This window comes from Phoenix dactylifera, chromosome 8 (genome assembly GCF_009389715.1).
Source record: "Phoenix dactylifera cultivar Barhee BC4 chromosome 8, palm_55x_up_171113_PBpolish2nd_filt_p, whole genome shotgun sequence".
Taxonomy (NCBI): Eukaryota; Viridiplantae; Streptophyta; class Magnoliopsida; order Arecales; family Arecaceae; genus Phoenix; species Phoenix dactylifera.
The window spans coordinates 23,430,288-23,457,692 of record NC_052399.1 but is presented as its reverse complement, the minus strand read 5'-3'; the positions used below and the strand labels follow the sequence as shown (position 1 = coordinate 23,457,692).

The window sequence follows — 27,405 nt, the reverse complement described above, 5'->3', positions numbered from 1 at the left end:
GCTAGGTAGTCAAGAAACTTAATGTCATCAGTTCATGACAACATATGCAAGCAGCAATAAGTGTCCAGATCAGTATTCAGATTGAGAAAGAAAGTTACTCTTACATGTTAAATGCAATTTCTTTTAAGATTTCTCTAAAGTTGAAATGGTACACCATAGATGAACATAGTTTCTTATAAAATCTAGTTTAAATTGGAATATGAGTTCTAAATAGAAGGAACACAACATAAGTCATGTGAAATTATCCCAAGTATTGAATCGAAATATGTGCATGTAAATGTAGGCTAATAAGCCTATGCGTATAACATGTAAATGTAGGCTAATAATAGCAGCGGTAAAGGTTCATTGAGACGACCACCCAAACACTGAAAGCATACATATACAATAGAAGCGTAGCACATATAAAATCTGTTATGACATCCAAATATAAAGATAAACTTGACTTGAATAACAAGAGGAGGAATCATAAATGTTACAATGGCTATGACAATTTCACCTGCTTAATATAAATGCTTTTCCCTGAGTAGTTAGGACCAGTTATGATGTTTATTCTTCCTGCAGAAGACAGAACAGCTATCATATAAGTATTTAATGTGATTTGTCAAGTGTAGAAAATCATGTCACTGGTTACCCATATTAAGAATTTTTGTATCATTTGGAACAAAAGTGTCAATAGTCATTTCCTGCAAAACATGTCTGGAATGCTAAAAGAGTTAGCAACCAATCACACTGGTAACTCAATTACCATAAACCTAATATTAGAAACTGGAACTCTATTACCAAAAGCCAATAAGCTAAGGAAGAAAGGAAAAACTTATATCAATGATAAGTCCATTCCTACAGAAAAAGGAAGATTAACCTGCCATTCTGTATATCTAGCAATGTGTCCTCAGTCAAGATGGGCCGCACATAATTGTTCTGCTGAGCAACCAGTGCTAGTGACAAAAAGCTAGTAGGAGTATTACATGAGAAAAGCACACATATCATTAAGTACACCACAAAGAACAAAAAGGCAAGTAACAGCCTCATGGGTCAATAAGAGGAATAAACTGAAATATTTTAAAATATTTATCTATCGTCAAAATTACCAATCCAGTTCTGCTGCAAAATTCACTGCCTTGATTAAGTGAGGTACAAAATGAGTTATACGAGACACCAAGTCCCTAATAATTGCTCTCTCCATGTCTGCACCAGGATTCAAGGGATGTGAATCTTAGACTCTGTTAAAGGTTACAATCCATGTCCTGATGTAGTAAATATAAATAGGATGTGTTGTTATATGACAAACCAAACTCTTAATTTTACTTTATCTGTTGTGCCCAAGATGACAACCCAAGAGGGGGGGTGAATTGGATTTTTCAAATCTTTTTAAAAACTTAAACAATTCTTAAGTAAAACTAATCTGAAATTTAGGTATGCACAGCAAAATGAATGATAAATAAATGCAGAAGATAAGAACAAGCACAAACAAATCAAATACCAAGATTTTATAGTGGTTCGAAGCCAAACTCAGCTCCTACATCCACTCTCCAAGGCTTCCCCCTTGAGAATTTCACTATAATCTATAAACAAGATTACAACTCAGTTGTTTTTCGGGCTCACAACCAAACCTAGTAGATTTTTCCTGGCAATCAACCAAAATCAAATTATTTTGTTGGTACAGTTAAACCAACCCCGAGTTCTAACCTTTAGGGAGTCTTTGCTGATTTCCAAGCTCAGCAAAACTTAGTCGAATATTCAGGGCAATCGACCGCAACCTAGCTGTTTTACAGGTACAGCCAAACCTTACAAAGCAGCTAATTTTCATGCTATCGGCCGCACCAAAAACCCCACACGAGATTTTCTAATCTTGTGTACAAAAGAAAGATAGAAAATACATACAATATAACCCCTACGAAAGTTGGATTAATGTCGTTGAAGCTCAAGTTTGATTGCTTTGGAAGTTGGGATCTTGGTGAACAGAATTCAACTCTTTTCCTTTTCCTTTCTTGCTCGCTCCAGATCTTGTGGAGAAACTAAGTGATAGGAAGTTGAAGCTCTCTATCAATATTTGGAAGCTCTCTCTAAAGTGGGTGGAGGCTTTGAATGGTCACTTCTCAGATTGATCCTCAAGTTGAAGCTCAAGAATTGGTGATAGATGTGTATTCTTTTTCTTTTACCTTATCCACTCACTTTCCTTGATCCCCTCTTCTTATTGTCTTCCTTGGGTGTTTATGCATTTATATCTTCAAAAACTAGTTGGAAGATATTTCTAGTCGTTAGAGAGGCTAAAATAGCCATTGAAAATGAATATGGCTATTTTGGTTTTACAGAAAAACTAGCTATTAATGTTGTTAGGTGCAAATGGGTCTACTCGTAATTTTCAGGGGTTGACTCGTGATCTTCAAGGGTCGACTCATCCACTACAGAAACTGCCAAAACTCTTCAAAAAACTTCTTCATACTTCTTCATACAACAAATTAACCACTCCAAAAACAGAAATTATTAGTATCATACTCAAATGTTTTGTCCTCATCAAAATCAATCCATTGGGTCAACATTATCCACCTGCAATTTAGAGTTTACCTAAGTCAATGGTAAACACTATTATTCCTGTTATACTGCAGTTCACATTGAGTTAGAAGAGTAAATATGAACAGTTATAAAATCAATTAGAGATGATTAGGCATAAGCTCAAGTAGCTCAACATCTTGATAGAAAAAAATGAATAATTAGATAGAAGTTGCAAGAGGAACTCTTGGGGAATATTTGAATGAAGCATATGAAACACAGAGTTGATATCGAGCCCCTGACAATTGCTCTTTCTATTATTCACCAGCTATCTAAGGCACTTGATTCATATGGTTAAATGTTATGATCCATGTTATATCACATTTAATATGATTAAGAAGCAGTAAGGAATAGCATCATCAAATCATTCTTCAGATTTGATTACACATGTTAACATATGTTTACAAAGAAAATAATAGCCAGAGTAGCAAAAGCAAGATGTAGATGAAGATTAAATTTTGAGAAATCAAATAACTTTTAATGACTTACAATGATGAATTAGTATCAGCAATATCTATCATAATATTAAGCAAAACCACATTATATTGCCCAATCAATATACAAACATGAAGACACTTTGGATGAATAAGTCACAAACTATTTAAGTTTTTCAATAGTTGCAGGGTTCGCAGTAAAAGAAATCTATTTTCCTCTTCATAAATAACATAAATTTCAGATAGTAGCTGAAAAACTTGAAGTTAAAGCATTCTCTGATAATCTTACAAAGTAATGTGCAATTAAGTTGTTCTAAAAGCATATTCTCCGATAATCTTACAAAGTAATGTGCAATTAATTTGTTCTAAAAGCATATTTCTGCAATAGACAAATGGAAGGGAAGAAGAAGAATGAAAGAAACCATACCGAGAATTTTATGATAAATATCTCCAAGAAGGTTGTCCAACTCTCTCGTCTTGGAAGTATGATAAAAATATTTTTTTTCATCCCCATCTTCTGAAAACTGATTGAGTTGCATGTTAATTAAGTATGGATGGTTAAGTCAAGCATCAGATAACTACATACCCATACCGCAAATTCAAAATCTTGAAGTTTCTCCAATATGTCTTCGTTGAGTTTCTCATCGAAAATACACATCAAGTAACCTAGAAGCGTAGAAAATAGGTAAATGGGAGGACAGAAACTGATAAATAAGTTTGGAAGAAATATTTATTTAACATAATCAAAGCTTAGGGCATATTTGGTGTTGCTGCTCCTTTTTCCATAAGTTCTTCTCACAAAGAAGAAGTTAGAAACAAGGTCGGCAGAACCGATATCGAGCACCGTACAGGTTCTTCGGCGGCACGAGTCGGGCTTGTACCGACGGAAGAAAGGGCACGTAGACCGTGCGAGAGAGAAAAAGAGAGAGAGAGAAAGAAGGCGGAGGAAGCCCGACGGAGGGTGGCAGCTGCCGGCGGGGGCAAAACAGTGGTCCGATCATGGCCTAAATTTTTTTCGATGTCTAAGTGAAGTCGGCAAGCGATGCCTAGCCTCCCGCGGCCTGTGCCAGCCTCCTGCCCTCTCCCTCTTCCTCCCTGCCCAGCTCGCTCTCTCTTTTCTTCTCCTTCTTCGGCTCCGGCAGCAAGTTTCATTTTCGTTGCCGGAACCGTACCTGTGAGCTGCTGGTACGGCTCGGAACGGCCGGAATCGTCTGGTTTGGGATGGTTCCACCGACCCTGATTAGAAGCAATGCTTTCTAGCTTCTCCTAAAGCAACTTTTTTAACTTTTATTCCTGTAGAAGCACTTTTTAGGTATTGTTACCAAATACATTTACTCTCCAAGAAGTGCACTTTTGCTTTAAAAATTACAAAACATGCCCTTATCATTACTTGCTCATCTATAAGAGCTAAAGAATGCTTACTAAGAAGCCACTTGTGCTCATGTGTTGTTTCCAGTACAAAGTTCCATTATTTGATGAGTCTAATCAACGAAGACTCAAGCTAAATTTTCATCTAAAATTAACTTTGTATATGATCAGAAACTTAGCAAAACCAGAAATTATTGAAGGCAAGGTCCAATGCTATTAAGACTGAAATAAAATACTATCCTAGTTGAAAGGGAAATCTTACAAAAATATAGACCAACCTATTTGATGTATATAAACAATACATGGAGCCTTTTTACTCTCATGCAAGAATGGAAGAGAAGCATTTTCGAAAGACGAAACCTGAAGAGCTACATAATTAGAATACAGTACAGTATAACTAAACTTCAGAAGATTCCTAGTTTGAAACTGAAGAAAATAATGGAATAATTTGCTACCTGCTCTAGAAAATCTGGCAACCCCTCATATATCATTCTCAGCTCGTCCAGCTGGATTTAAAGAGATACATTAGCTCTTTAAATTAAGCAGTGTAATGCTCAAAAATTCATAGTTCAATAGCATTTTGATAGTCAGAAAGACATATGTTGATGGAGAATTTAAAATTACAAACTCTCAAGTCTCAAGTCTCAACACCTGGGGCTACTTTTAGGCTTTTAGAGAAAAAAGAAAAACAACACAAAAGAATGGCATTTTTATGTAATTTATGGCTTTTTATGGAACTTTGTCTATAAATTTCCTTCCACTTATTTTCACTGTTGATCCTTTACTTCCTTGCTTCATATTGCTTTACTGTTTACTTTATTGTCCCTGTTAGATTCAGCTTCAAAGCACACTCTCTTTATGTTAATTTGAATGTTTTCTTTCATTTTCCGGTTTTCTTTTTGTAACTTGTTTACTGCATATGGTAGAAAGAGGAGGGAGACTAAATACATCATCACTAATCTTCATAAGCTTAGAGTAAGTTTGCACCATTGCAAGGTTTCCAAAGCCTCAAGCTATCTATCACCAGTTATTCACAAATGTGATTCTGCTCCTTAAAGCTGATACAGTATAGATGTGACAGCATATGGCTCTAATGTTATTTCTGGGTCTTCAAACTATAACACCGGTTCCACATCCATTTGGATCTTGTTCAAAAGTGAATTTATCCCCTTGCTAAGCATTAAGCATGTATAATGCATGCCTGAACTCTGGGGTTGACTTTCCAAGAAGCCTTACTGTTTATTCTTTGATATCAGCGCAACCATCTCTCTCTCTACTTGTGTGTCTGTTTGGCTAGGTTTGAGACAAGAATCTTCAAGGCCAATACGTGACAAAAGAATCTGAGTCCAAGGTTGGATATCAAAGGGACACAGGATGGTGCTAAGAAGTTCAGTGGTTAAAAAAGGAACTGAAAGTTCAACTAAAAGAGGCAAATCATCTGAACAACATAAAGGATACATGAAAAATGGCACAAGGTATGAAGCTCACACGAGACAAGGCAAAAGGCAAGTGCATGTCTTGTCTCCCACTTAGGAAGTGAGGGCAAATTACAAACAGAGAATCCAGGTATAGAGAATACAGACTGCCCTAATGGATTATAGGAACACGTGCTGTGAGCAGCTAAGGTGCACTCACATTATAGGAACAGAACATATGTGGTTAAACTTTGTCCCCTAATGGATTGGATATAAAGTAGGAAGCATGAAGAGCTTGTGCAATCCAAGACCCTTGTTAAACAATAGAGCTATAGGTGGAAGGACCAATATAGAAAGATGGGTGTGTATATGAGTTGAGGTATCTTGTTGTGGTGATAAGATACCTAATGAGCTAGTAGAATTCATAGTGCCTTGTTTAGTTAAGCATCTAGAGAATAAATTAAAGCCAAATCTAAGATTAGGTTAAAGTTGATATGAGCAAATCCGTGAGAGTAAATCCAGAATTTTTTTGAGGCTGGTTTTGCTAAGGTCGTAGATGGCCAAATCTAGTCAGATGGCCCTGCAAGACTCAGAGATAATAGGGATGTTTAAAGGTTGTTTAAAGGTTTGGATGTTTCTATTTTAAGCTGCTGGATTGTCTAATGGGTTAGATAGGCTCATAAATGTTCATTTACTCCCTGTTCATTCCAGAAAAGCCTTATTGAACCATGAATGAAAACTAAGGACACTCAAGCAAGGTTCGCCGTACCGGTACCGAACCCCGTACCGGTGCCGCATTAGTATAGGCGTACCGAGTGTCGGTATGGTACCGTACGCTCAGTACCGACCGTACCGACATTGGTGTACCGATACCGGTACCCATCGGTACGGGTACGGTACGCTTGGTACCGACCGGTACCGACCGGTACAGCGAACCTTGCACTCAAGTGTGTCTACACTCCCAACCAATGGGCTTTCCATTCCAATAGAGCCCTTATAGAATCAAAAACAGTTCAGGCTACATCCGCTGGAAATCAGAGCACCATGTATAGCACATATAACAAATGTTCGAGCTTAAACATAATTGTAATACACAGAAGTTCAGGCTATGCCCATTAAAAATCGCAACATCAAATCTTGTACAACCCATTCTCAAATTATGTTTACAATTGTGACACCATTAGCTGAAGAAAGAACAAAATGACCACAATATTCCTGTAGCAAATTGCATAAACTATATAATTTACAGTTTACCTTCAGATGTGTAATATATAGACTAACTAACAATCGGAAAAATGGGCAAGTTTACACAATTGGATATCTATCATGCATAGACCAACTCAGGTTGGTCCTTCAAATCTGAACAAAACAAAATGTGAAATATACTCTTTAAAAGAGTAAGGCAGTAGTGATTTGTATCACCCAAAGATATTAGAATTTAGAAGTATACGTATAACCACCAAAGATAAATAGACAATTTTCTTTCAACTTTAATCTGAAAAAGGAAGCCACATAACTTCAGAAGATTGGTTGGCCACAGTGCCACACCACATAGGGCTTACAGTAAGACAAATAATTAAATTTCAGGAATATACAGTATAATTTAAAAGGTAAGCTGAGTGAAGAAAGTTATGGAATTTTGGTCAACAATGGCATGACTTGGAAGTTGGAACCCTAACCTCATCACAGATCCCTTCTTTCACTAGCGTCTCATATTCTTTCTCCTTACTTCGCTGAACATCAATCACACCCATCACCTGTGTAATTTTTTTTTTAAGAAAAAAGATGGGAAAATAGGAAGTCCTTGCACCTCAAAAAGGTAATCATTTGATTGAATATCCAACTCATTTAACATATTGAATAATATTATCATTTAGACAAGTAACATTCACATAAAATGTAGAATATCATATCAAAAGCAAAGTAGGTGGAATCACCAAAAATCTTATTGCAAACAAATAAAGGCAACATACAACTAGATTACTAATTATGGAAGGAGAAAACTCAACCCTCCTTAGCGACCTGACCAAGAAACAAGGTATGAAATTTTTGGGCACTAAAAGACAAGGGGAAAAAGGGGAAAAGAAAAAATGGTAAGACCAAAGGAAACTACAAAACTTTGAATATTTTTGACATGCAATGGTGGGCATGCAAGTCTAAAGTTCGGAAAGATCTTTCTCAAACTTCTTTGAAGAGACATCTAATTTTGAAGATGTGTATTTACTCCAAACCAAGCTACGTTGTCCCAGTACTAGTACCGGTCGCCTACCGGACCGGTACAGTTTCAGCTCGAACTGGTTTGAACCGATACCGAACCGGCCAACAAACCCGGGCGAACGTGCAAGCATGGGCGAACCGGGGCAGCGAGGCAAACCATCGTGCGAGGCAGCGGTTCTGAGCATGGGAAATCGCACACGTGTGCAATTCTGAGCGCGGGGAACTGCGAGCGGGCGCAGTTCCCAGCGCAGGGCACGCTGCCCAAGGCATGTGTACCGGTGCTAACCGGATTGGTTCGCATGGGTACCGAGCTTGTACTGTTGAACCGGAACCGTTTTCCACAGTTGAATCGTACCGCTACGGCCGGTACGGGTCAATTCAGCATACCATGCTCCGAACCAAATAAACTAGCAAAGACTACAAAGAGACATCTGCCTGAGTCCACTCAAATATGCACTCCTTTCAGGGAGTAACCTGAATCTTCATCAAGGACCTAAGAATTTCATTCCCCGTATCCAAGGTGTTGGCTCCTTATTCCCCAAGAGGCAAAAGACAACTCAACATGATACAATCTGTCATTGTAAATTGTTATTTTAAAACATGACAAATCAGCATTCCCCTCATTTCCTAATTAAGCAGGCTGAATCTAGCAGGGATAGATTTGAAAAGGGAACACATATTAAACATCAGGACATCACTGATGCCTTTGAAATTTTGTTATCTGAACAATGAGAAGAACAATAGGAGTCATCAGAAATGAGTTCATAATCATCTTTTAGACAAATAGGACATACTCACAGACATACAGAGAGATAGAGAGAGACATATGATGGAAGTGAGGGCAATTAAATTGTTATATGGCAGCATGCTGTCAGACAGTCCAAGGGAAAAGGCAGCAAGATAATCTAACGGAATTATAATAAAGAGCCTCCTGGTTGCACTAAGCGAACAGCTTCTTAAGAATAAATCTGCAAAAAGGAACATTTGCTAACCAGATCAAAGACATAAACCAGCTCCATTGCAATGCATGAATTTGCCTGGAAGAAAATTGAGGATGAAAAAAGGCAATTTTCCATTCAAATGCTAATTATAAATGTTCAGGAAAATAATGGTTCTTTCAGAACATATTGATTGGTCGCATTCATTTACCTTGTCAACTAACCCTAGATTCAAGTATTCAAGTCTCTCCTGAAGATACTCAGATATTCCCACTTGAAAGATTTTGTTTATGTGCAGGAGGGAACAAATGCACTGCAAGAATGAACATATAATGGTGAGATGACTATTATGAGTACCATATATTCTTAATAAATTAGAAATCTATAATGCCTTATTATGAATGAGAAAAAGATATATTTAACTCTCTATCTTTAACCGGACTTTGGCAAAATTTTGAGGCTAAGGTTGCATAGCCAGCTCAGGTTTTTTTGCAACATCAGAGAACTATGAGATGATTCATTGGTTAAACCTAGTATTCGTACTTGACAAATAGGCAAAGTGCCAAACCATTAGTAGAAGAATGTCCATAATAAATGGAAAAAGGACATTCTATGAGACTTACTTTACAAACTTCCAATATCTATTTTACTAAGGGCCACATATAGACAGATTTTATTCTATGAAAGCATTTAATCATCTTGAATTTCAAATGCATGCTCATTAATTGCATAGTCACTAGAATAAGGAAGGTAATGATATAAGGAAGAAACTCGGAACCATTAAAGTTCATTACAAATCTGAATGAGAAACAAATGTGGAATATGTGGAGCAAGAATCAGAATTAATATTTTTCAAATATCCAGTAAGATAACATAAAGATTAAAAAATTTACCTCCAAAAATGCATTCCAATCACTGCTCGTACACAAGGAGCTCGGAGAGTTGAATTTCTTCAGGGAAAAGTGAAATAATTAATTTTCGAACATTTTAAAAATTATACTACAACTGAGTATTAGCAGACTAAAATTGCATGAATCAACCGACTGTTCAAAACTATAATCAAAAGTTGCCGATTGCCTGAACAGACTGTTACCTGGAAGAAAATGTAAGAGAATTAGATCATAAGAATTAAATTTACTAGGCAGAAAGCAAATGGTGTATGATTGAACACAAGCAACAAAAACTCAAGCAGGTCCAAGTCGAATGTTCAAGAGAATCTGATGGATTAAAGATGCACAGCATAATAATAGCATTTTAGTTAGGAAAAGAACTTTAGGCTGCCACGAACTTATACAGGAAAGTAAACCTAGAAATTTTACAAAAGAAAGCAAGAGAATAAGCTAGGGAACAGAATCAATGATGAATTCTTGAGCAAAGGACAAAACAAACAGGGAGGGGTGGTAAAAAATATCGCACCTTAAGCAAGTGGGGAACATCTCTTACAGACTTTAATGTTTCATGTAAGGCTGACATAACTTCTTCACAGCAAAGAAAGAATGATATCTTAACCTCTCAAAGAAATACGGCTCTCATATTCTAAACTTAGGCAAGAGAATTGATAGAGATGACAAACAAGATGGAAAAAGGATACTGTGTTAAGGCGACTATTTAAAATGTCAAGATCAAGTATAGGCCGCAAGAACCACATCCTGGAAAAAATAAAAAGAAATAAAAAATAAAAACTAACTACCCTTTTTGTTATAATTTCAATAACGATAATATTACTATAGGCTTGATGAACATACCTCAAGAGGCGTCTTCCCATTGGTGTGGCACACTACATGATAAAACATGATCAATACAAAGTGCTCTAAACTAATAAGGTGATGAACTTCTCATACCTTATTAAACATTCCAAAAACTGAGAACCTGCAGTTTAAGCTGGAGATTAAATAACAAATGGAAGTCCACTGAATATGAACCAGAGTAAGTTGAAACGTGTACCCTTCCTTTGCTCGCCCAATTCCCATGTGACTTGGATGCTTGTCAACTTGAAAAATCTGCAGCGCCTCATAAGCAGCAGCATCAAGTTTAAGAAACTTATCTCTGTGACCAGATGTAAGAAATACATAATGATACAGATTTCCATTGGTGAGTTTATTGTGACTTCATCATGCAGAAAGAGGATAAAATGATAATATAAACATTACAAGTTACAAAAGGATAAAATGAGATTTGAGTCACGCAATCTATCGTAATCGATGAGTTGCCACATTCCTTTTGTTCAAAGGTATCTACAAGCCTCTCATTCTCTAGTATAGCAAGAAGACCCCCAGCAGCACGAACCTGGATATCACTTCCAAGATCCATCATGGAATTAAGCTGCAGGTAAAGAGCAGGTGCCAGTCAAGAAATATCTAAGTCAAAAAAAGAGGATCATGTAGCAATACTGACAAGAACAAAACAGAATTTATGCTAAAAGTCTTGTACAGGTGTTGTTAGCAGAAGCTGAAAAAGCAACATGATCATTCTTCAGTTTGAAATGAATTTCAGCAGCCAAGAAAAAAACTTATACTATATAGAATTTTGTAATGCCTTCCAGATGGCTTGGAGTAAGTTGATGAAGTAATGAATTGTAAAGATAGGAAGAGCCACTACATATGGGCATATATGCAAGGACTGAAACAAGACCATCATTCTTCAATGCTTACAAAGCAAATTCTCTCTTTGATACTCAGCCCATCATCCATCCCTGCAACTCTTAGATATACCAGTCTGCAGTTCAGAAAACCAAAAAAGAAAAAAATTACTGTGTCAATATTCTTAGACAGAAGTCAAGAAAAGCCAAACGTGAACCTTGAGGGCATGTAATAGAGGAGTACTTCAGATAAAAGCTAGGGCAAGAACCTAATAAATAGATGTATCTATATCCATTTTAGTGTCACCAAGCAAATTAAATACACCTCAGTTACCAAGCTAAATCAACAATGTCTAAAGTTTCACATAACAAACAAAACATGGAAAGCATGAAATGAATCAACAATTCACGCAACAAGGCTAGCATAAAGGCACAATCATAATAATTAAAAACTTAATGTAGGTTAAACAGAAGTAAATTTAAATGAAAGTCAATTATAACCAACAATCACGCATCTATAGCACCCAATCTCAGTCAACCACATCAGGAAATAGTCCACAACCAGTCCAGCATAAGAATTCAGCCAAACCAACCATTCTTTTCCATACTTTTGTATATCTGCTTATAGAATTTGACTAATACTTCCAAAGGACAAATCAAGTCTAGCAAAGATGCCTGGGAAGTTTTATATGCCATTCTGTTTTCAAAACTTCTATGCTGAAATAAAAGAAGAATTTATCTAAGGGCTTGTATGAGTCTCCTTATAGTACCTGTCATCTTACAGCACTAACTCCATGTAAATCCTGTAATGTCAACTTGTGAGTCTCACTAGAGAAGATTGGATTCATAACGTCAAGAAGCATGAGCAATGATTTTGTTCTTGATCAAGAGGAATGGGTGTTGTCTCTCCTTCAAGTTATTGCATCATTAGTTATATCTAATTGACTCCTAATTTATAATGCACAACCATAGTTTCCCAAATGATCCTTTTACTGATTTTTTTTTTTTTTAAAAAGAAAAGTACATAATCATAGTTTATTTTAGTATTATTTATTTGCTTCTATTTGTTGAATTTACAGTGCACTTGTATAACAAATAGAGAAGAAGATCCCAACACACAGCTCTGTCATATAGTTAGCATGAGCAACATTAAGCAAGTCAGCATACTCATCTCAACTAAGCAAAAGATAGACAACAAAAAAGATAGTGGGGGAGTAATGAGGTACATGAGGCAAATAAGCTAAAGAGGATTTGCTTCAAATAATGACCAAGGGCAAAAAATATCAAGGATTTGAAAGATACCATATGGCAAGGAAAGATGCAAAAAGGACACAAGTAGTGCTAAATATGTTGCATATGATAGTTTATATAACAACAAAAATTAAAGAGAGGAAATATAATGATATTGCTAAAGTCAGATGAAATAGAAGTGCTGAAAATAGGATTTACTAAAGACAAAGATATTAAAGAAATTTAATAAAGATAAACATACTAAAGAATGATGAGAAGGTTATTTTAGAAAACAATAAAAATAAGAGGAACAATTAGGGAGTTAAGTTTCTTTCTGTACAGTTTATAGAAATGAAGTAGATCGAGATGATATGCCAACTGCAATTGGAAAGTCGTGGGATGTTGGTTAACTTGGCTTACTGGCTTTATTCAACGGGACTGTAAAAACTAAGTGAAAGATAATAGTACCCACTCAAAAGAATAAAGAATACGAACAAACTGCTTTCACTATTGTGGAATTAAACTCATAACTCTAGGAAGTTACCAGAGAGGTAGATTGAACAAAGATTGGTAAAAACCGTAAAATGATGACAATCTCAAACAAAAATTTGAGATCAGGCTTGAAGGTTGTAGTTATAGTTGTGGTCTAATAATTAGCACAATGATGACATTTACACAAAGTTCCAAGACCATCGAACTAACTATCGAAGGAGACTCATATTTTCCTTCAGTAGAATAAAAGAACACATCATTTGTGCAGTGGCATGCAATAGACATAAAAAAGGACTGATCTTGCCTTTGTCCCATGATTATCTTAATTTAGGAACATTCTTTGAACAGAATATAACAACTGAAAAGGCTCTTCTTGTCCAGCACTAGTTAACTGCATTTCCACCTCCAGCAAATAGCTAAGCTATTGGATGATATGTATATTAAAGTAATTTTTTTTATTTATCCTTCCGAGTTTTCCCAATTCTCCACTCTAGAAACAGAAATACAAAAAAAAAACTCTCCATGTTCCAGAAAACCATTCATTGAACCACACACCATGGATTTTAGATGTAAATTAATAAAGATGTAAGTTAAAAACCATTCTGTTTGCTGAGAAATGTTCAGACAGATGCATACCTGTGCCAAGCTTGTTCATAGCTGAATACTGAACTTCGTATAAGCTTCACAACGCCAGCTTCATTTCCACCTGTTTGACTTAGAAAAGTTAGCCCAAGAGCGGGGGAAAACCAAATTCTGTATTTGCCTAAGGCTTTAAAGTGCAAACCGTTTTGTTGTAAAGCAGACAACAATGCTTCCTCGGTCTTAGTGCTGGCATATATAACCACAGGTTTTGCCTGATACTTCACTGATTCGTTAACCAAGCAGAAGAAACTGTCAGCTGCAAAAATACTACTGACATGCTCCTGTTTGACAATGTAACTGGCTTTCGAAACTAATTTGCTATAGAACAGACACCGCATTGAAGGGCCAGAAGCCCAGAAGAGTCAAGGACAAAAACAAAAACTTCAGAAAAAAATGGAATATATATATATATATATATATATATATATATATATATATATATATATATATATATATATATATATATATGATAGTATTGTTTGTATTTACAATATCTTTCTCCAAATCACGTACCAAGATCAATCAGAGGAAACTCCCCATTTCCACCTTCCCAAACTTCTGTGACAAAAAGTTGTCGAACACCTGAGTCATAGTATGCTATTCCTACACTGGAGAGATAATATAACACATCATCTAAAACTGCAGACAATGATTCAAGATGTCAGTAATCAGTATGTGCTAACCGTATAAGCAAAGTTCACAATCTTGGTACCAAGCTCCATATCAGTACCATGTAGATATAGTGTTGGTATGCCCAATACGGCAGTTGGTTAAGCGTACCAAGACTCGGTACACCCCCATACTGTCTCACTTTGCTACTGATACAGTACAATATGCCCAGTACTAGGCAGTACGCACCAATTCAATGAACCTTGCTTATGAGGCATAAGAGATTTATCGAAGAGATACAAGAAAGCTAAAATAAACATCATTAGTTTTCACAGACTAGAAGGAGAAATCTTTCCTCTTGGTTGACTAAAATCTGTCCTCTTTTCTCTTTGTGAAATCTTGCTCACATGCACCCAAATATGTTGAATCAGCTCTTTAGCCTTCAGCTGGTGGTTGCCCCACCTATGTGATCTTTTGATGGTTATTCATGAAGCACTTGGCTTCATGTTATACCCTTAATTCTTAATGTTTCTCTCTCTTATCTATTAAAAGTTCACTGCCATGGTCCCAAGCCCAACCAAATTTGGGCAAGCAAGATCATTGAATCTGTAGTCGTATTGTGTGTAAGATTTGTGGCATAAGCTTCTTTTATGGAGCCCTTCTTGGGTAGTTATACCACTCAATAATTGAGCCAAAATGTGTCACTAAAAGGCATTATCACCTTCTTGAGACTGCTCACCTATCTTATCAACCATACCTCCTATTTGGTTCTTATTGGCTGAAAGTTCTATGCATGTGTTTATTTTGCTCTTACCTGTAGGTTTCTTCACACTTTTAGATAAAGTGGATGTTTCTTCCTCCAAGAAAACACACTAATATTTGTTGTCCTCCTTGGCTGTAATTATAAACATATGAATTATCAATAATACAATCATACAAGTCGGGGAGTATTAAAAAACATTACCTTTTCGAAAACTTTAAGATCTTTTCTTTCTATATCTCACCACTCCAAGGTCAATAAGTACCTCTTATTCCTTCAAAGCCATTCCCTATGACTTTCCTATTGACACCAGGAGTCCGCGACAACTTCCTCCTCTGCACATTCCTCCCAATGACACTCTACCATGGTCTCCTTTTAAGGAACCTCTTGCTACTTTCAAGAGAATCCTCTGTGTTTTTCACCAGGTCAGTGCTTCTCTTGATTGTCCTCATGCTACTCTTTAGTAACTGTTCTATGACATTACCCTTCCGAGTCAGATCGTGATTTTGATATGCCGTGACACTTATAACCTTAGCATTTCAAATAAGGATCTTAATCACCAATATGGTTGCCTAGGGATGGTAACCTAATATCCTTAGTCTTCCTTTCCTTAGTCATCCATACCCACCCTGTGCCCCATCATACCATAAAGATGCTCAACATCTGAAGGAAAGGCAACCATGAGAGAGGTCCCTGTCAGCTGGGTATAGGTGCAGAAAGTTAAAACCTACTTCTATTGCTCAATTAAATTTTTTAGAGCTCTCCTAGAAGCATTTGATTTTACTTTAAAGCATGGTATTGACTAAATCTAGTGTTATGCCCTTGTAGCAAGGATGATTTCTATCTTTCTAGTTGCTTTAGTCTAAGTCTGCTCACAATGGTATAATACAGTAGTGTCTGCCTCTACTATCAATTTACAGGCACCTTGAACATGGGCATGTTGTTATTCAGGCAAGTTGCAGGTAGCCACCATTAATTTGTCTTCACTCAGTACTCCCCTTACAAAATTTAACAAGTTGAGCAACTTTATTAATTTTTCAATCTGTTCTTTATGCACATCATGTTCTATTACTTGCTATCATGTATTCTGTTATAAATCTTATTGTAGAGTTAGGTGCTAAACTTAAAGACCATCAAACTTATCATATTTGATCCAATCATATGAAGCTTTTATTCTTTTCTTTTCAAAAATATAATGCATCACATTAATGGTAGAGCATGCTAAAACTAGTCCAACCTGGAAACTCAACCATCCGCAAAGATTTGTCTAAATTGGGTGGGTTAGGTTGGACCTCACAGGCCATGACATTGGGTAAGGTTTTCACAACTGAGTATTCTCTGTAATATTAGTTTGGTTCAGTTCAGTTAGAAACTAAGTCAGCTTAGGATTAAGTTAGGCAAGTTGGGTAGGTGGTCACGTGTGTTGGGTCAAGTAGGGCTTCTGCAGTTGGGCTATGGGGAACTAAATAGGTTACAAGTGAACTGATAGCTCAAGTCATTGGCATCAACCTGTAGGCAGGTATCTGTCACATATGGTACTGTCCTAAGTTGGCCCAGCCCAGAGCAACCCAATGTCACCCTAATTGATGCCATGGACATGCGGAACCTAAACAGTCCATTAAGAAGACAACACCACAATTGTAACCATCAAGCCTTGCCCCATTTTTCCTCAAAACAGAAAAAAATTGCAATGGTAAACCTAATTTTAAACCAAGCCTACCAAATAAACATGAGTTCATGGCTAAATCAAGATCATCAGAGAGAGAAATTAAAGCAGAGTAATTACTTTACTGGAAATGAAAGATAAACATTAAGTTTTCTAGAGAAAAATAAGTATTATTTTGAGTGAAAAAATAGCATACAAAACTGGAAAGAGTGGTACCACAACTACTTTATTAGCAAAACAAAGACAGCACTCAATAAAAGGACTAAATAAAAAGTTGATAACTTAGTTTCCAAACAACAGATACACAAAAAGAGGGAGTTGAATTACAAAAAGAAAATGACAAACAAAGTTAAAAATGAAATGTTGAAAGGCTTAAAGCTGACTTTAGAATGGTACTCACGTACAATCAATGGACACTTTCTAACTATTAATTTACTTTGGAAAGGTATTTTACATGATGTCATAATCTCCATAAGAATGTATATCATTCTTAAGACCTGAAATATCCTATAGACCCTAAGTGAATGAAGGAACCATCTAATACAGCCTTGCCTCAACTATGTCGCTTTTTGATCTCTCTTCCTTAAACTCTTACCTTATGATTTATTCTTCTTCCTTGCTTGCTTCAAAATAGTTTGGTGTGGATCCCAAAGATGCGAACTCTAACATGCACAAAAAAACATTCTTTAAACTTGAAACAGCTTGACCGGACACAACTCTCTTCACACAGCTTTATTATCCAATATAACCTAAAACTATAGCCTTCTAGGTTCTTTAAAATATTAGGAATATTACTGAACCAATTTTCCTAATAAAACATGCGCATACATATTGACAAAGAAAGAAGCAAAATAGATATGCACATACATGTTTTGCGTCTAGTTTCACGGAAAATTCATCCATCTCTCCCTAAGTGAAGCAATTAATCACAATTTATAGACAGGATACAGAGTCCATGAAACAGTTAAAAAATTTCATTTCACTGGATTTATTTAGTCAACGACAGCATAGGAAAACTTGGAGGAACCCAAAGGAATCAATAAGATGAAAATTCATGAAATGGATTCAAAACATAAATCATAGTTATTTCTCGTTCTTGTAATCTTACCGATTACCTTGCATGAGGCATGCCATATACACCTGCAAATAAACCAGAATTTTCAAGCATGAGCATGTATATAAAACAACAATGTGGCAACATTCATTCAGAAGATGCATTACAAGCCACATGAGTATAAAGAAGCAGTTGGAAACCCTAAGAATCCCTACATTTACCTGTCAAAATAGAAATCAAAGTTAAGTTTATGCTTAATTGTGAACAGAATTCCGTTCATTTTTTTCTGCCAGGAAGGAAATATAAAGTTTCTTTTATATAGTCATGGAGATCACAACCAACAGAAAGTGATCAAATGCATCCGACTATGTAAAATCAAGAATAGTCATGGAGATTCGTATGAAATCAGTTTTCAAGAGTAACAGAGTTATAAGGACAAAGAAGCGAACAAGAACAGAAGAATTAAAATCATAAAAATGCACGGCATCACTTGAGATCTGACAACCCCTGAATCCTTGGGTTCGGTATTATAATTGCTTTTTTTCCGAATATTTCCGTCAATTACTTCTTCCAGGGAGACCACTCAGAATCAACAAGAGATTGATGCTTTTAAACGAGATAGAAACAACATTCATAGGAAGTACGACCAAGAAACAAGATTCATAGGAAGTACGACCAAGAAACAAGATTCATAGGAAGTACGACCAAGAAACAAGATTCATAGGGAAGTAAGACCAAGAAAGTTATATTCGGGGTGAAAAAACCAGCAGAGATCTAGGGTTTTCAAGAAAGAATGATATCTGGGCATGGAATTCAAGGTAGATGATCGAGGGTTTGATGGAACTCGAGATCAACTGGTTAAAATCATCCCGACAATCAAAACTAACAGTTAAAGATATTGGGTTTTTAAGCGATACATGAGGGGAAATCTTATCAGAAAGAGATCTTGGCATGGAACTCGAAGAAGAAATAAGAGGGTTCGGCCCAAGTCGAAATATATATGATCACAGCAAATACTCCAATAATGCGAACAAGATTTGAGGGGAAATCCGTTCAAGAACCAAATCTTGACATGGTATTCGAACAAGAAATTAGAGGGTTTGTAGAAGCCGAACGAAAGATCAGTTCGAAACTTCGAAGTATGGCAAATTAAAACAGACAAAGAAAGATATTAGATTCTGTGAGGGATTGTATGATCACAGCACATAATCAATTCAAGGAAGATTTGATGGTAAATCCGATCAAGAACGAGGTCGTGGCAACCTTTGAAGAAATATTTCGGCGAAACGCAATCAAGAACGAGATCTGAAATCAAACGAGGAGACTGAGGCTTTGGAGGCACTCGCCTGCGATTCGACTTCCGTTTCCGCGACTTCCTCTTCCATTTCGTTCGATCGAGAGAACGGAGAAGCGCACGCGCAGCTGCGAGAGAGGGAGAAGGGAGCAAGGAGCGGGAAGTGGAGGCTTTTGAGCCTTTGGGGTTGGGGGGGTGCTATATTTATAGCAGGCGGTAAAGGTAGTGAGTTCTTAGGCTTGCGTTACGCGCAAGCTGCCAAGGGGGAAATACCACGTGTCGCGCGCGGGAAAGGAGTATGGGCCCTCATAACCGTTTCAAGTCCGTCCGTTAAATCATGACTGCTGGTTATAATGCAAATACGGCTATTATTTGTATTTTCACTTTTCTTTTTCAAACTTACAAATTAATTTTCTTCCCAAAATTTATATATATTTGAAAATATATATTCTACAGAGTAATCCGTGACTTGGAAAATATATCTTTATTTTCTATTATTATCTATTATCTTGTTGTTATAAAATTTAGTATTTTAATAGTAAAAATTATAAATTACATCATATAGGACAAACATGGTCATTATAATTGTTACAACGACTATATAATAGTTTTGGGATGGCTATTAATATCATTATAGAAACCTTGTAACAACATAATTAACTATTAAAAAGAATAGAAAGTACAATTTTGGTATTAATAAAAAACAAAAAAAGATAGCATAAACAATTAATAGTAATTGTTAGACTTAATCTTCCAAAAGGAGGGGAAGAAATATTGGTCTTGATAAAACATGGCTATATCTCCATCTTGACAAGATTTTGCTACGTGCAAGAAATGCAATTCTACTATGTAAAAAAAAATATATATAGTATAAATAATAAATAGTACTTATTAGACTTAAGCTTCTGAAAAAAAGAAGAAGAAATATTGGTCTTGGTAATACATAATTGTTAACTAGTCAAATCTACACCATGGCAAAATAGGTCAAATATTCGTAGATTGAAGATTACATAACTCTTTTCCTATATCATCCTCAAATACATGCCGAGTACATATGCTATTTTTCTTTCTCTTATTATAATGTCAACATAAAATATTCATGATGCAAGCCGTTGTAATTGTTTTGGTCCTTGCCACAATAATATGAAAAAAAGTGGAAGTCTTTTTGCTAAATTGCCCTTGCAATTATAGCCAACATAAAACATCAATGCATATATCTTGAATGATGCTATATCAAGAGTAACTGATTGGTCCTCCTCTTCTTTTCATCTTTTATCTTTGCTTGCTAATAGATGCCAAGCCCAATATATCAATGGATCTACATAAACTAACATGCTACATTTTATACAGAAGAGGGGAGGAGGCAATGACAAAATTCAAGAAATGCTCTAACTCCATAAGGTCTATTTAGAGAGCCAACGAGCACACCAATTAACTCCTTTGCATATAAGAGCAATGCTCTGATTGGACCCGTTGTCGCATACAAGACATGCATCAAACAGAATTGGGTTCGATAGGGTTGGGTTGAGGCATTCAACAGCAGCACAAGAATTCCCTTAGATCCATAGGGGGGAGGCCTGGAGGGCTTTAAAGCAACATTGCAGCAAATAAGTTGTGCTGAACCAAAGGTTTGTTTGATCCATAACCAATTTTGCTAGAGTTTGTGTACAATATCTAGATCCAACCTGATCAAGTTATTTGCTAAACTTGTTTTGGGTCGTATTGACATTTCTACTGTCGTGTCTAATGGCGAAAATGGTCAGGGTTGATTTAGCAAGGTCTTATTTCAATCCCATATTGTTGAGATTGAGCCTAGGTTGAACTTAGGGTAAATATTAGACAATGAGGCTTCCATGTATCTGCAAATATCAACTAAATTCTATCACAATTCTTATGTAGGTACCAAGGGAATAATCTACATACATTTTGACAAGCTATATTGAAAGGAAAAAAATTATATATTCATATATTTTAGTTTCTGATACCATGAAATTATATTTATATATGGGTTTGGTCATGCATTATCTAGCCTAGGTGAATCAGTTATTATTTGGAGTTCAGCTGGGCTGAGCCGTTGAAATTGGGCAAAAATGATCCATAATCGGTTCCAAATATAAGTGGGATATAGATTTTGACCGAGGCTGGACTAGATCTTAAAAAGTTTGCTTTTACATTGTTCACGCCCTCGCCTGCGCGGGGCACGTGAGGCACCCAGTGCCCATGTGGGAGCCACATGAGGAGGAAGCACAGGGCTCCCCTGCCAGATATTGTCTGTTCTCGCGTCTGCAGGATTTGGAGACACCCGCCTCATATACCCAGGCTCTGCAACAAGTCTTTCCAATATGGGACTATTGGACCTCACACCCTTCCCACCATCGAACAAGAGCCGTCCTCGACTCTGATACCATTTGTAACAACCCAGAATCTCATCCAAAATGGCTAGCCGGAAGGTATTATTTGGGTTCCTTGATCCTGTATAAGTACCCAAGATCTACCCAACGAATAACCGATGTGGGACTAAACACATGCCCACACGGATCCTCACACATTGGATCTTGGGTTAAGCGGTTTTAAAATCTTCAATCGGTAAGCTATAGCAACGGAATTTTGATAGCTGAGAATCTACGGAAAAGGAGGTGGACCGCCCCGCTAGCTTGTCCTCTCTCGGTGAAGAAGATGAAATGACTAACCACCTGTTCTTAAAATGTTTCTTCACAAACGGTTTGGCAATAGATCACCAATAAAATTCTGCTGCCCCTACTCCTTCCAAATGGAAGAATTATGGAAATAAAAGGTAAAGAGATGAAAATAGGATAGAACTGCATGTTTTCCACAGTATGTTGGTGCCTATAAAAAAAGAGAAATAAAAAGAATTTTTAAATTTCAAGCTATACTCCAGGACCTATGGCTCGGAAGGCAATATTCTTTCTCCAAAATTGGACGTTCTCTTATAATAACGCAGCAAAAGATAACAATCGTAGATATTTACAATATTATTGCAGTAGCAGCAAAGAAAAGCCTGCATGCATGACTTCCACGATGAGCAAAAGAAACGACAACGAAAGCACGTTGCTCGGGAAGAATACAAACTCTGGTTTTGGTCATTTTTTTTCCTAGGTGTTGAGGATTAGTCATATCACTTTTTCTAATCCTCACCTAGACCCCATGTCATATCTCACTGACAAAACAACTTAATATGTACATAATTCTTATCTAATAAAATAAAGGACGGCAAAGGCTCGCATTCAATAAAAAAAAATCAAAAACAAAAAAAGGATCTTGGGAGGGCCAAACCATTTGTTTTATAGCCTCGCAAATGGCATGCTTGTGGCAAACTTCCACTTCTCAAGATATGTCTAAGTGATGGAGTAATCGAGTTAGAGAGGGAAGCGGGGCCTTTATCATACTTGCAAATGATGGACCTGGAGGCATATGAAAATTAATGGACCAACAGTTCAAAAATGAGAGATGCAAAGGGCGCATACGCAAGTTTCCTGAATAAATTTGCAGGGGCTTCATAATTCCTGTTTTGAGGAAATGTCCTGGATAATTCACGAGTATAACAACTTGCCGTAGTTGGCGACCATCGTTTCAGAGTCCAATTCAGCAGTTCGCTTCCCTTGGAGAAGTTGTCTACATAAAGTTGACAATTGATGGATATGAATAATATCCTTCACGACATCATTTACAAAAGAAGGGCTCAAGTTTTTAACTGTTCCATTTGCTTATAAAAAAAAGAAAGTCAACAAGTTTGCTTCATAAGAAGTTTGTTTCAGGAATCTAAAGTTTGAATTGAATCATAAGGCTGAAATGCAATGGTTGTGGCTGTTTTTTATTGTAAAAGACAGCCTGCATTGGTTTAGTGACATGTAAATCGTAAAAGCACTGCATTGGTTTAGTGATATTCCTGCAACATCATACAATCACAAAACCAAAAAAAAAAAAAAATTTATGAACCCACGAGAAAACAAAAAGGAAATACAGAGTTACAAGTGCCAAAGGATACAAGAAGAATATACCCCCTCAAAAAAAGGGTACAAGCAGAGAATTGATCTCACCACCACCAAAATTCACCCAATCCACTTCAAAATGCAGCGCATTTGCCCTCAGATGATATACAAGTAGTTTGATTTCACAACCTGGCATCCCTTCATAGCTAAATAATGGTAATAAAAGAATCTATTACAATACAAGCAATGATAAATGTCCTTAAGAAATCATCCTCTGTAGATGCCCGAGGGATCTGCATTTTGAACTATCCATGGATGCTCAAGCAGCTTATGAAGTGGAAGACGTTGTGAGGAATCTTTGACAAGCATCTGAATAAGATAAAAACTAATATCTGAGCAAAGTGAATTCAAGAAAGTGGCCTCCTGCTCTTAAAATTTAAATTACAAACCATCAAACAAATACGTGATAAGGGAAAAAAGGAAGCAAGAATATAATGCCCCACCTGGCTTATAAGATCCTTCGCAGAAGGAGAAATAACTGGCTTTGGGGGAAATTTAAGGTCGACTTTTACTATCCTGCATCCAAAAGGCAAACAGTTTGTCAGAAGAGAATCCGAATTCCAATAAATGCTTTTTAATACAATGCAAAGTTTGCGAAGTGCTGCTGCTAAATAAATTGCCAATATCCCTCAGAAAAAGTGGTTATATGCAAATATCATTTTAAGAGCTTTAGTCATCAAATACAGCATTCCCACAACACAGAGATGACCGCCAAAGGAGAAACAACTTTAAAAGTAAAAAAGTACCTTTTCCATCAAAGATTGAGAACTGTCCAATTATCAAGTAAATAGTCATCGGCAAGTACATAGCATTTTTTGAATAAAGCCACTATCCTTTTTTTCCCTTGAAAGAACAAAGAACACTATGCAGAGGAATTTCATGGTTAAAACTTAAAACTAAAAAAAAGATGTATAAACATCAAAAAGTTTTCTGCTATTTGATTTATGTAAGCAAAGACTTTGAATTTCACTTTTCAAGAATGTCGTTTAAGCCAGAAGAATTTGAATGACAGTAAATGTTTCAGTTTAGTATATGGTGAGCATGGTATTAAATACAAACTCTTCAGTTTTCTATTAACAGGAAACTAAGTCCAACACCATGCATAAACAGGCACTTGCCAATTCAAGGAGAAGATTCAGATCATCTTAGACTCTCATTTACCTTCTGTATGTATCTGAGTGTTCCTTTGCCTCAAAAGGTGGAACCCCATAAAGGAACTCATAGCACAAGACACCCAAGCTCCATACGTCTACATTAGCATCATGTTCTATGCTCTCCACTGAAACAAAGGCAAACACAAGGGAGTGATCAAGGATCTCAAGTGCACTTCTTGAACTTGAAAATCATACAAAGAATCTTTTGTGTTAAAGGATAGACAGTGGCTGACATACCCATTTCAGGTGGGAGGTAATCCAGTGTGCCACACATGGTCCGCCTACGGTTAAAAGTGTGCACAGACCAACCAAAATCCGCAATTTTTAACTCACCCTATCCATAAAACCCTCCATCATAAGCATGCAAAGTTTGTGCATTTGGCAAAGAAAATAGCAAACAGTAGGTTAGCTTTGTAAGGGGAAAGAAAAAGAAGGGGCAGTACCTGTATTCCAATCAGAAGATTCTCTGGTTTGATATCCCTGTGAATCACATGCTTCCCATGAAGATAGATTAATGCCCGCGCTAATGATGAGATGTACTGAAGCGGAAAAACAACAAAATTGTTTTTTTGAGCACAAGTTCAAGGATAACATATAAAGGTTAGAGGCGAAGTTTATCTTATCAAAGACATCACAAACAAAATGATGTATCAGGGGAAGTGCACTGAATGCCATAGGTTGATGAAAGTATGAGGTATTCAGGAAATAATGCTAATATCCAGTACATGCATCAGACACAAGATTTAAAAGATGAAAGTAATGACCATATGGAGCATATAGCAACCCATAGTAGATATTCACAGAAAAACTGCTAATAATCCAGTGAATGAATAGAAGTTTTAAAATTGAGAATAATGATCATATGAAGATCGCTATAACTCACAGTAGCTGCCCGGCTTTCACTGAAGTATTTGCACCTCTGCAATTCTTTGTAAAGTTCACCGTTTGCTGCATATTCCACTATCAAATAAACACGAATCTGCCAAAAAAAAAAAAGATAAAATGAGTAGGCCAAAAAAGGCACTATAAAGAATACCTCGGATGTTAATACAAAGCACAAGTAACGGTCATCATAGAGTAGATCTCTAAACCTGGTCATAGAAGTATCCATATAGACGTAGTATATTTGGGTGCCTGAGGTGGCTCTGTATTTCTACTTCACGTTGGAGCTGATGCTCAACTTGAGATTGTCTCAGCTGGCTCTTAAAAAGAACTTTTAGTGCCACTATATGATTGCTCTGGGTCCAATTTTAAAACTCAAAATAAGCAGTCTTATGATAAATAGCTAAATCACGAAAGAAGAGGAAAATTCAGTATTATAAAGTCTAGAGACCGATATATCTGATAGAATACAAACACATAATACATCCAATCATTCTTTCACTGTAGCAATGAACCTTGACATAATTTTCTAATGCGGGTTTCCACTATCATGTGCTTCGTTTTTATAATCAAGCCTTGAAGATGAATCGAAACTACAAAATACAGCCCGTACCCTCTTTTCTCTGGCCAGATAGACATGACCAAACTTTCCTCTTCCTAGTGGCTTTCCGATGTCAAAATCGTTCAGCGTCCAGCGCTTCTCCACTGTTGAACCCTTTGAAGAAGGCTGTCAAAGAAACGCATAAAATCGTCTATATTCAAATATAATAGATTACTACAACAGTTGAAAAAAAACTCACAAAAAAATCCGAAACCATGATTGAAGGCAGATAAAACCGAAACGGGAACGAACAGAAATACCCCTGAATTATTGATTACAAGAGCTAAGAAAACACTAGAATTCGTTAGTTGAGATGCCATGGAGCTGGCAACAAAAACCAATAAGATCTGCGAACTGCAAACCTAAAATGCGTCCGCAAAACAGAAAGGCATCTAAAGCTGGAATCCGCGGTTAAATCCTGGCTTTGATGGAAGGATCGTAAGAAATATTGCTCCTTGACATAACAAGGTACACCAAGATAGAAAAAACTTTAAGCCAAAGCCATAGCTTCCCCCAATTCCGATGCCCTTGCCAGAAGAGAAGTAAAGAAAAGAAAGAAAAAACAAGATCTAATGGCTCTAATCAACCAAAACCAAAAATCTACTTCCAAGTGCCGTTATAAAGAAGACATGAAGTGTCTACCGGCAGACCCAGGGAAAACCTAAATCCATGACAAAACAATCCGAGTAAAAGTAGAAAAGGAGCCGCCATACACTTCAAAAAACCCAGATTGCAGTCAAGAATCCTAAAAGAATCGAAATCTTACGCACCTTCTCTTCGTGATGGGTTTCCGTGGCGATCGCCATGAAGCCGGGAGCGAGGGGCGGCGGAATGGGGTGGGGGCGAGAGACTCACCTTCGATTTCTTTTGGGCGAAGGAACTTGGGGAATTTACACTGCGGTGTAACGGTCGGATTTTCAGATGATTCCACCTGGAACGTGAGGAACAAAATTCGAAGTTATAGCCGTTTGAATTAGGAACGACGCGAGCGAAGCGGGCACAAGGGGGGCAGGTTCACTGTATAACTGTATTTACGATAAAAAAAATCCCTGTATTTTCTTGCCAATTGCCGGTTTTAACTCCGAATAAGGGGCAGAAACGCCGGTTTTTTGTGTTCTCCCTGTAGTCAGATATGATACAAGCGGACCTTAAGATTTGTGCTGCGGTGCCCTTAGATGATGTATGCGGACGTTAGCGTTCGTGTTGACATTCACAGAGTTCAGCTAAGGGAAGCTTCATTCGCCCGCAGCTCGAATGTCACATAAGCACATACATCGTGGGCTCAGGAATCTATTTATGTGCTTAAGTTATGTAATTACTGTTGTGGTTCAAATCTGGCCCGAGGGTGATCATGCCGGAGGAGTCGAAGAGCTGCCAGTCAGGAAGGAGATGAAGGCCACCTCCGGTGTTCTGGGGTATCTCTTGAGAAAATGCTAGCCGGGATGAAGGAGAAATACTACTTCCTGGACTCTGGGGTATCTGCACAAAGTCTTGGCTGGGAATCCCAACGA

General features: G+C 36.9%; 2 protein-coding genes across 7 annotated transcripts in view; both read right to left on the bottom strand.

Annotated features, from left to right (window-relative positions):
- Positions 1-19,425, bottom strand: part of LOC103697535 (DNA mismatch repair protein MSH5) — a 35,663-nt gene extending 16,238 nt beyond the window's left edge. For 3 of the 4 annotated variants that reach the window (XM_039129306.1, XM_039129308.1, XM_039129307.1), the window contains exons 1-24: positions 19,300-19,425; positions 18,008-18,039; positions 14,378-14,472; positions 14,007-14,087; positions 13,859-13,928; positions 11,574-11,637; positions 11,090-11,244; positions 10,867-10,968; positions 10,764-10,791; positions 10,668-10,699; positions 10,514-10,571; positions 10,339-10,425; positions 9,816-9,872; positions 9,134-9,235; positions 8,977-9,021; positions 7,447-7,524; positions 4,808-4,858; positions 4,631-4,712; positions 3,577-3,650; positions 3,412-3,508; positions 1,089-1,185; positions 860-949; positions 632-696; positions 497-555 (exon numbers count right to left, since the gene is read on the bottom strand). In XM_039129306.1, coding sequence (XP_038985234.1) covers positions 497-555; positions 632-696; positions 860-949; positions 1,089-1,185; positions 3,412-3,508; positions 3,577-3,650; positions 4,631-4,712; positions 4,808-4,858; positions 7,447-7,524; positions 8,977-9,021; positions 9,134-9,235; positions 9,816-9,872; positions 10,339-10,425; positions 10,514-10,571; positions 10,668-10,699; positions 10,764-10,791; positions 10,867-10,968; positions 11,090-11,244; positions 11,574-11,637; positions 13,859-13,928; positions 14,007-14,087; positions 14,378-14,472; positions 18,008-18,039; positions 19,300-19,338 — 1,740 coding nt within the window. In that variant the 5' untranslated portion in view covers positions 19,339-19,425. The remainder of the gene's footprint in view (positions 1-496; positions 556-631; positions 697-859; positions 950-1,088; positions 1,186-3,411; positions 3,509-3,576; positions 3,651-4,630; positions 4,713-4,807; positions 4,859-7,446; positions 7,525-8,976; positions 9,022-9,133; positions 9,236-9,815; positions 9,873-10,338; positions 10,426-10,513; positions 10,572-10,667; positions 10,700-10,763; positions 10,792-10,866; positions 10,969-11,089; positions 11,245-11,573; positions 11,638-13,858; positions 13,929-14,006; positions 14,088-14,377; positions 14,473-18,007; positions 18,040-19,299) is intronic. The other variant, XM_039129309.1, reaches the window with a different exon arrangement.
- Positions 19,426-23,184: 3,759 nt separating this feature from the next.
- On the bottom strand, positions 23,185-26,902 carry LOC103713447 (serine/threonine-protein kinase Aurora-1-like). Of its 3 annotated transcripts, none has more exons than XM_008800382.4 (9): positions 26,665-26,902; positions 25,907-26,020; positions 25,503-25,607; positions 25,295-25,390; positions 24,855-24,950; positions 24,649-24,745; positions 24,419-24,536; positions 23,701-23,773; positions 23,185-23,566 (listed from the first exon to the last, which is right to left on the bottom strand). In XM_008800382.4, the coding sequence occupies exons 1-9, from the start codon at positions 26,698-26,700 to the stop codon at positions 23,465-23,467; spliced, it is 837 nt and encodes a 278-aa protein (XP_008798604.1). In that variant the 5' UTR covers positions 26,701-26,902; the 3' UTR covers positions 23,185-23,464. The 3 variants fall into 3 exon arrangements, with proteins under 3 accessions (XP_008798604.1, XP_008798603.1, XP_038985233.1); XM_008800381.4 differs by having other exon boundaries at positions 25,503-25,649; positions 26,665-26,901; XM_039129305.1 differs by lacking the exon at positions 25,503-25,607.
- Positions 26,903-27,405: the final 503 nt, after the last annotated feature.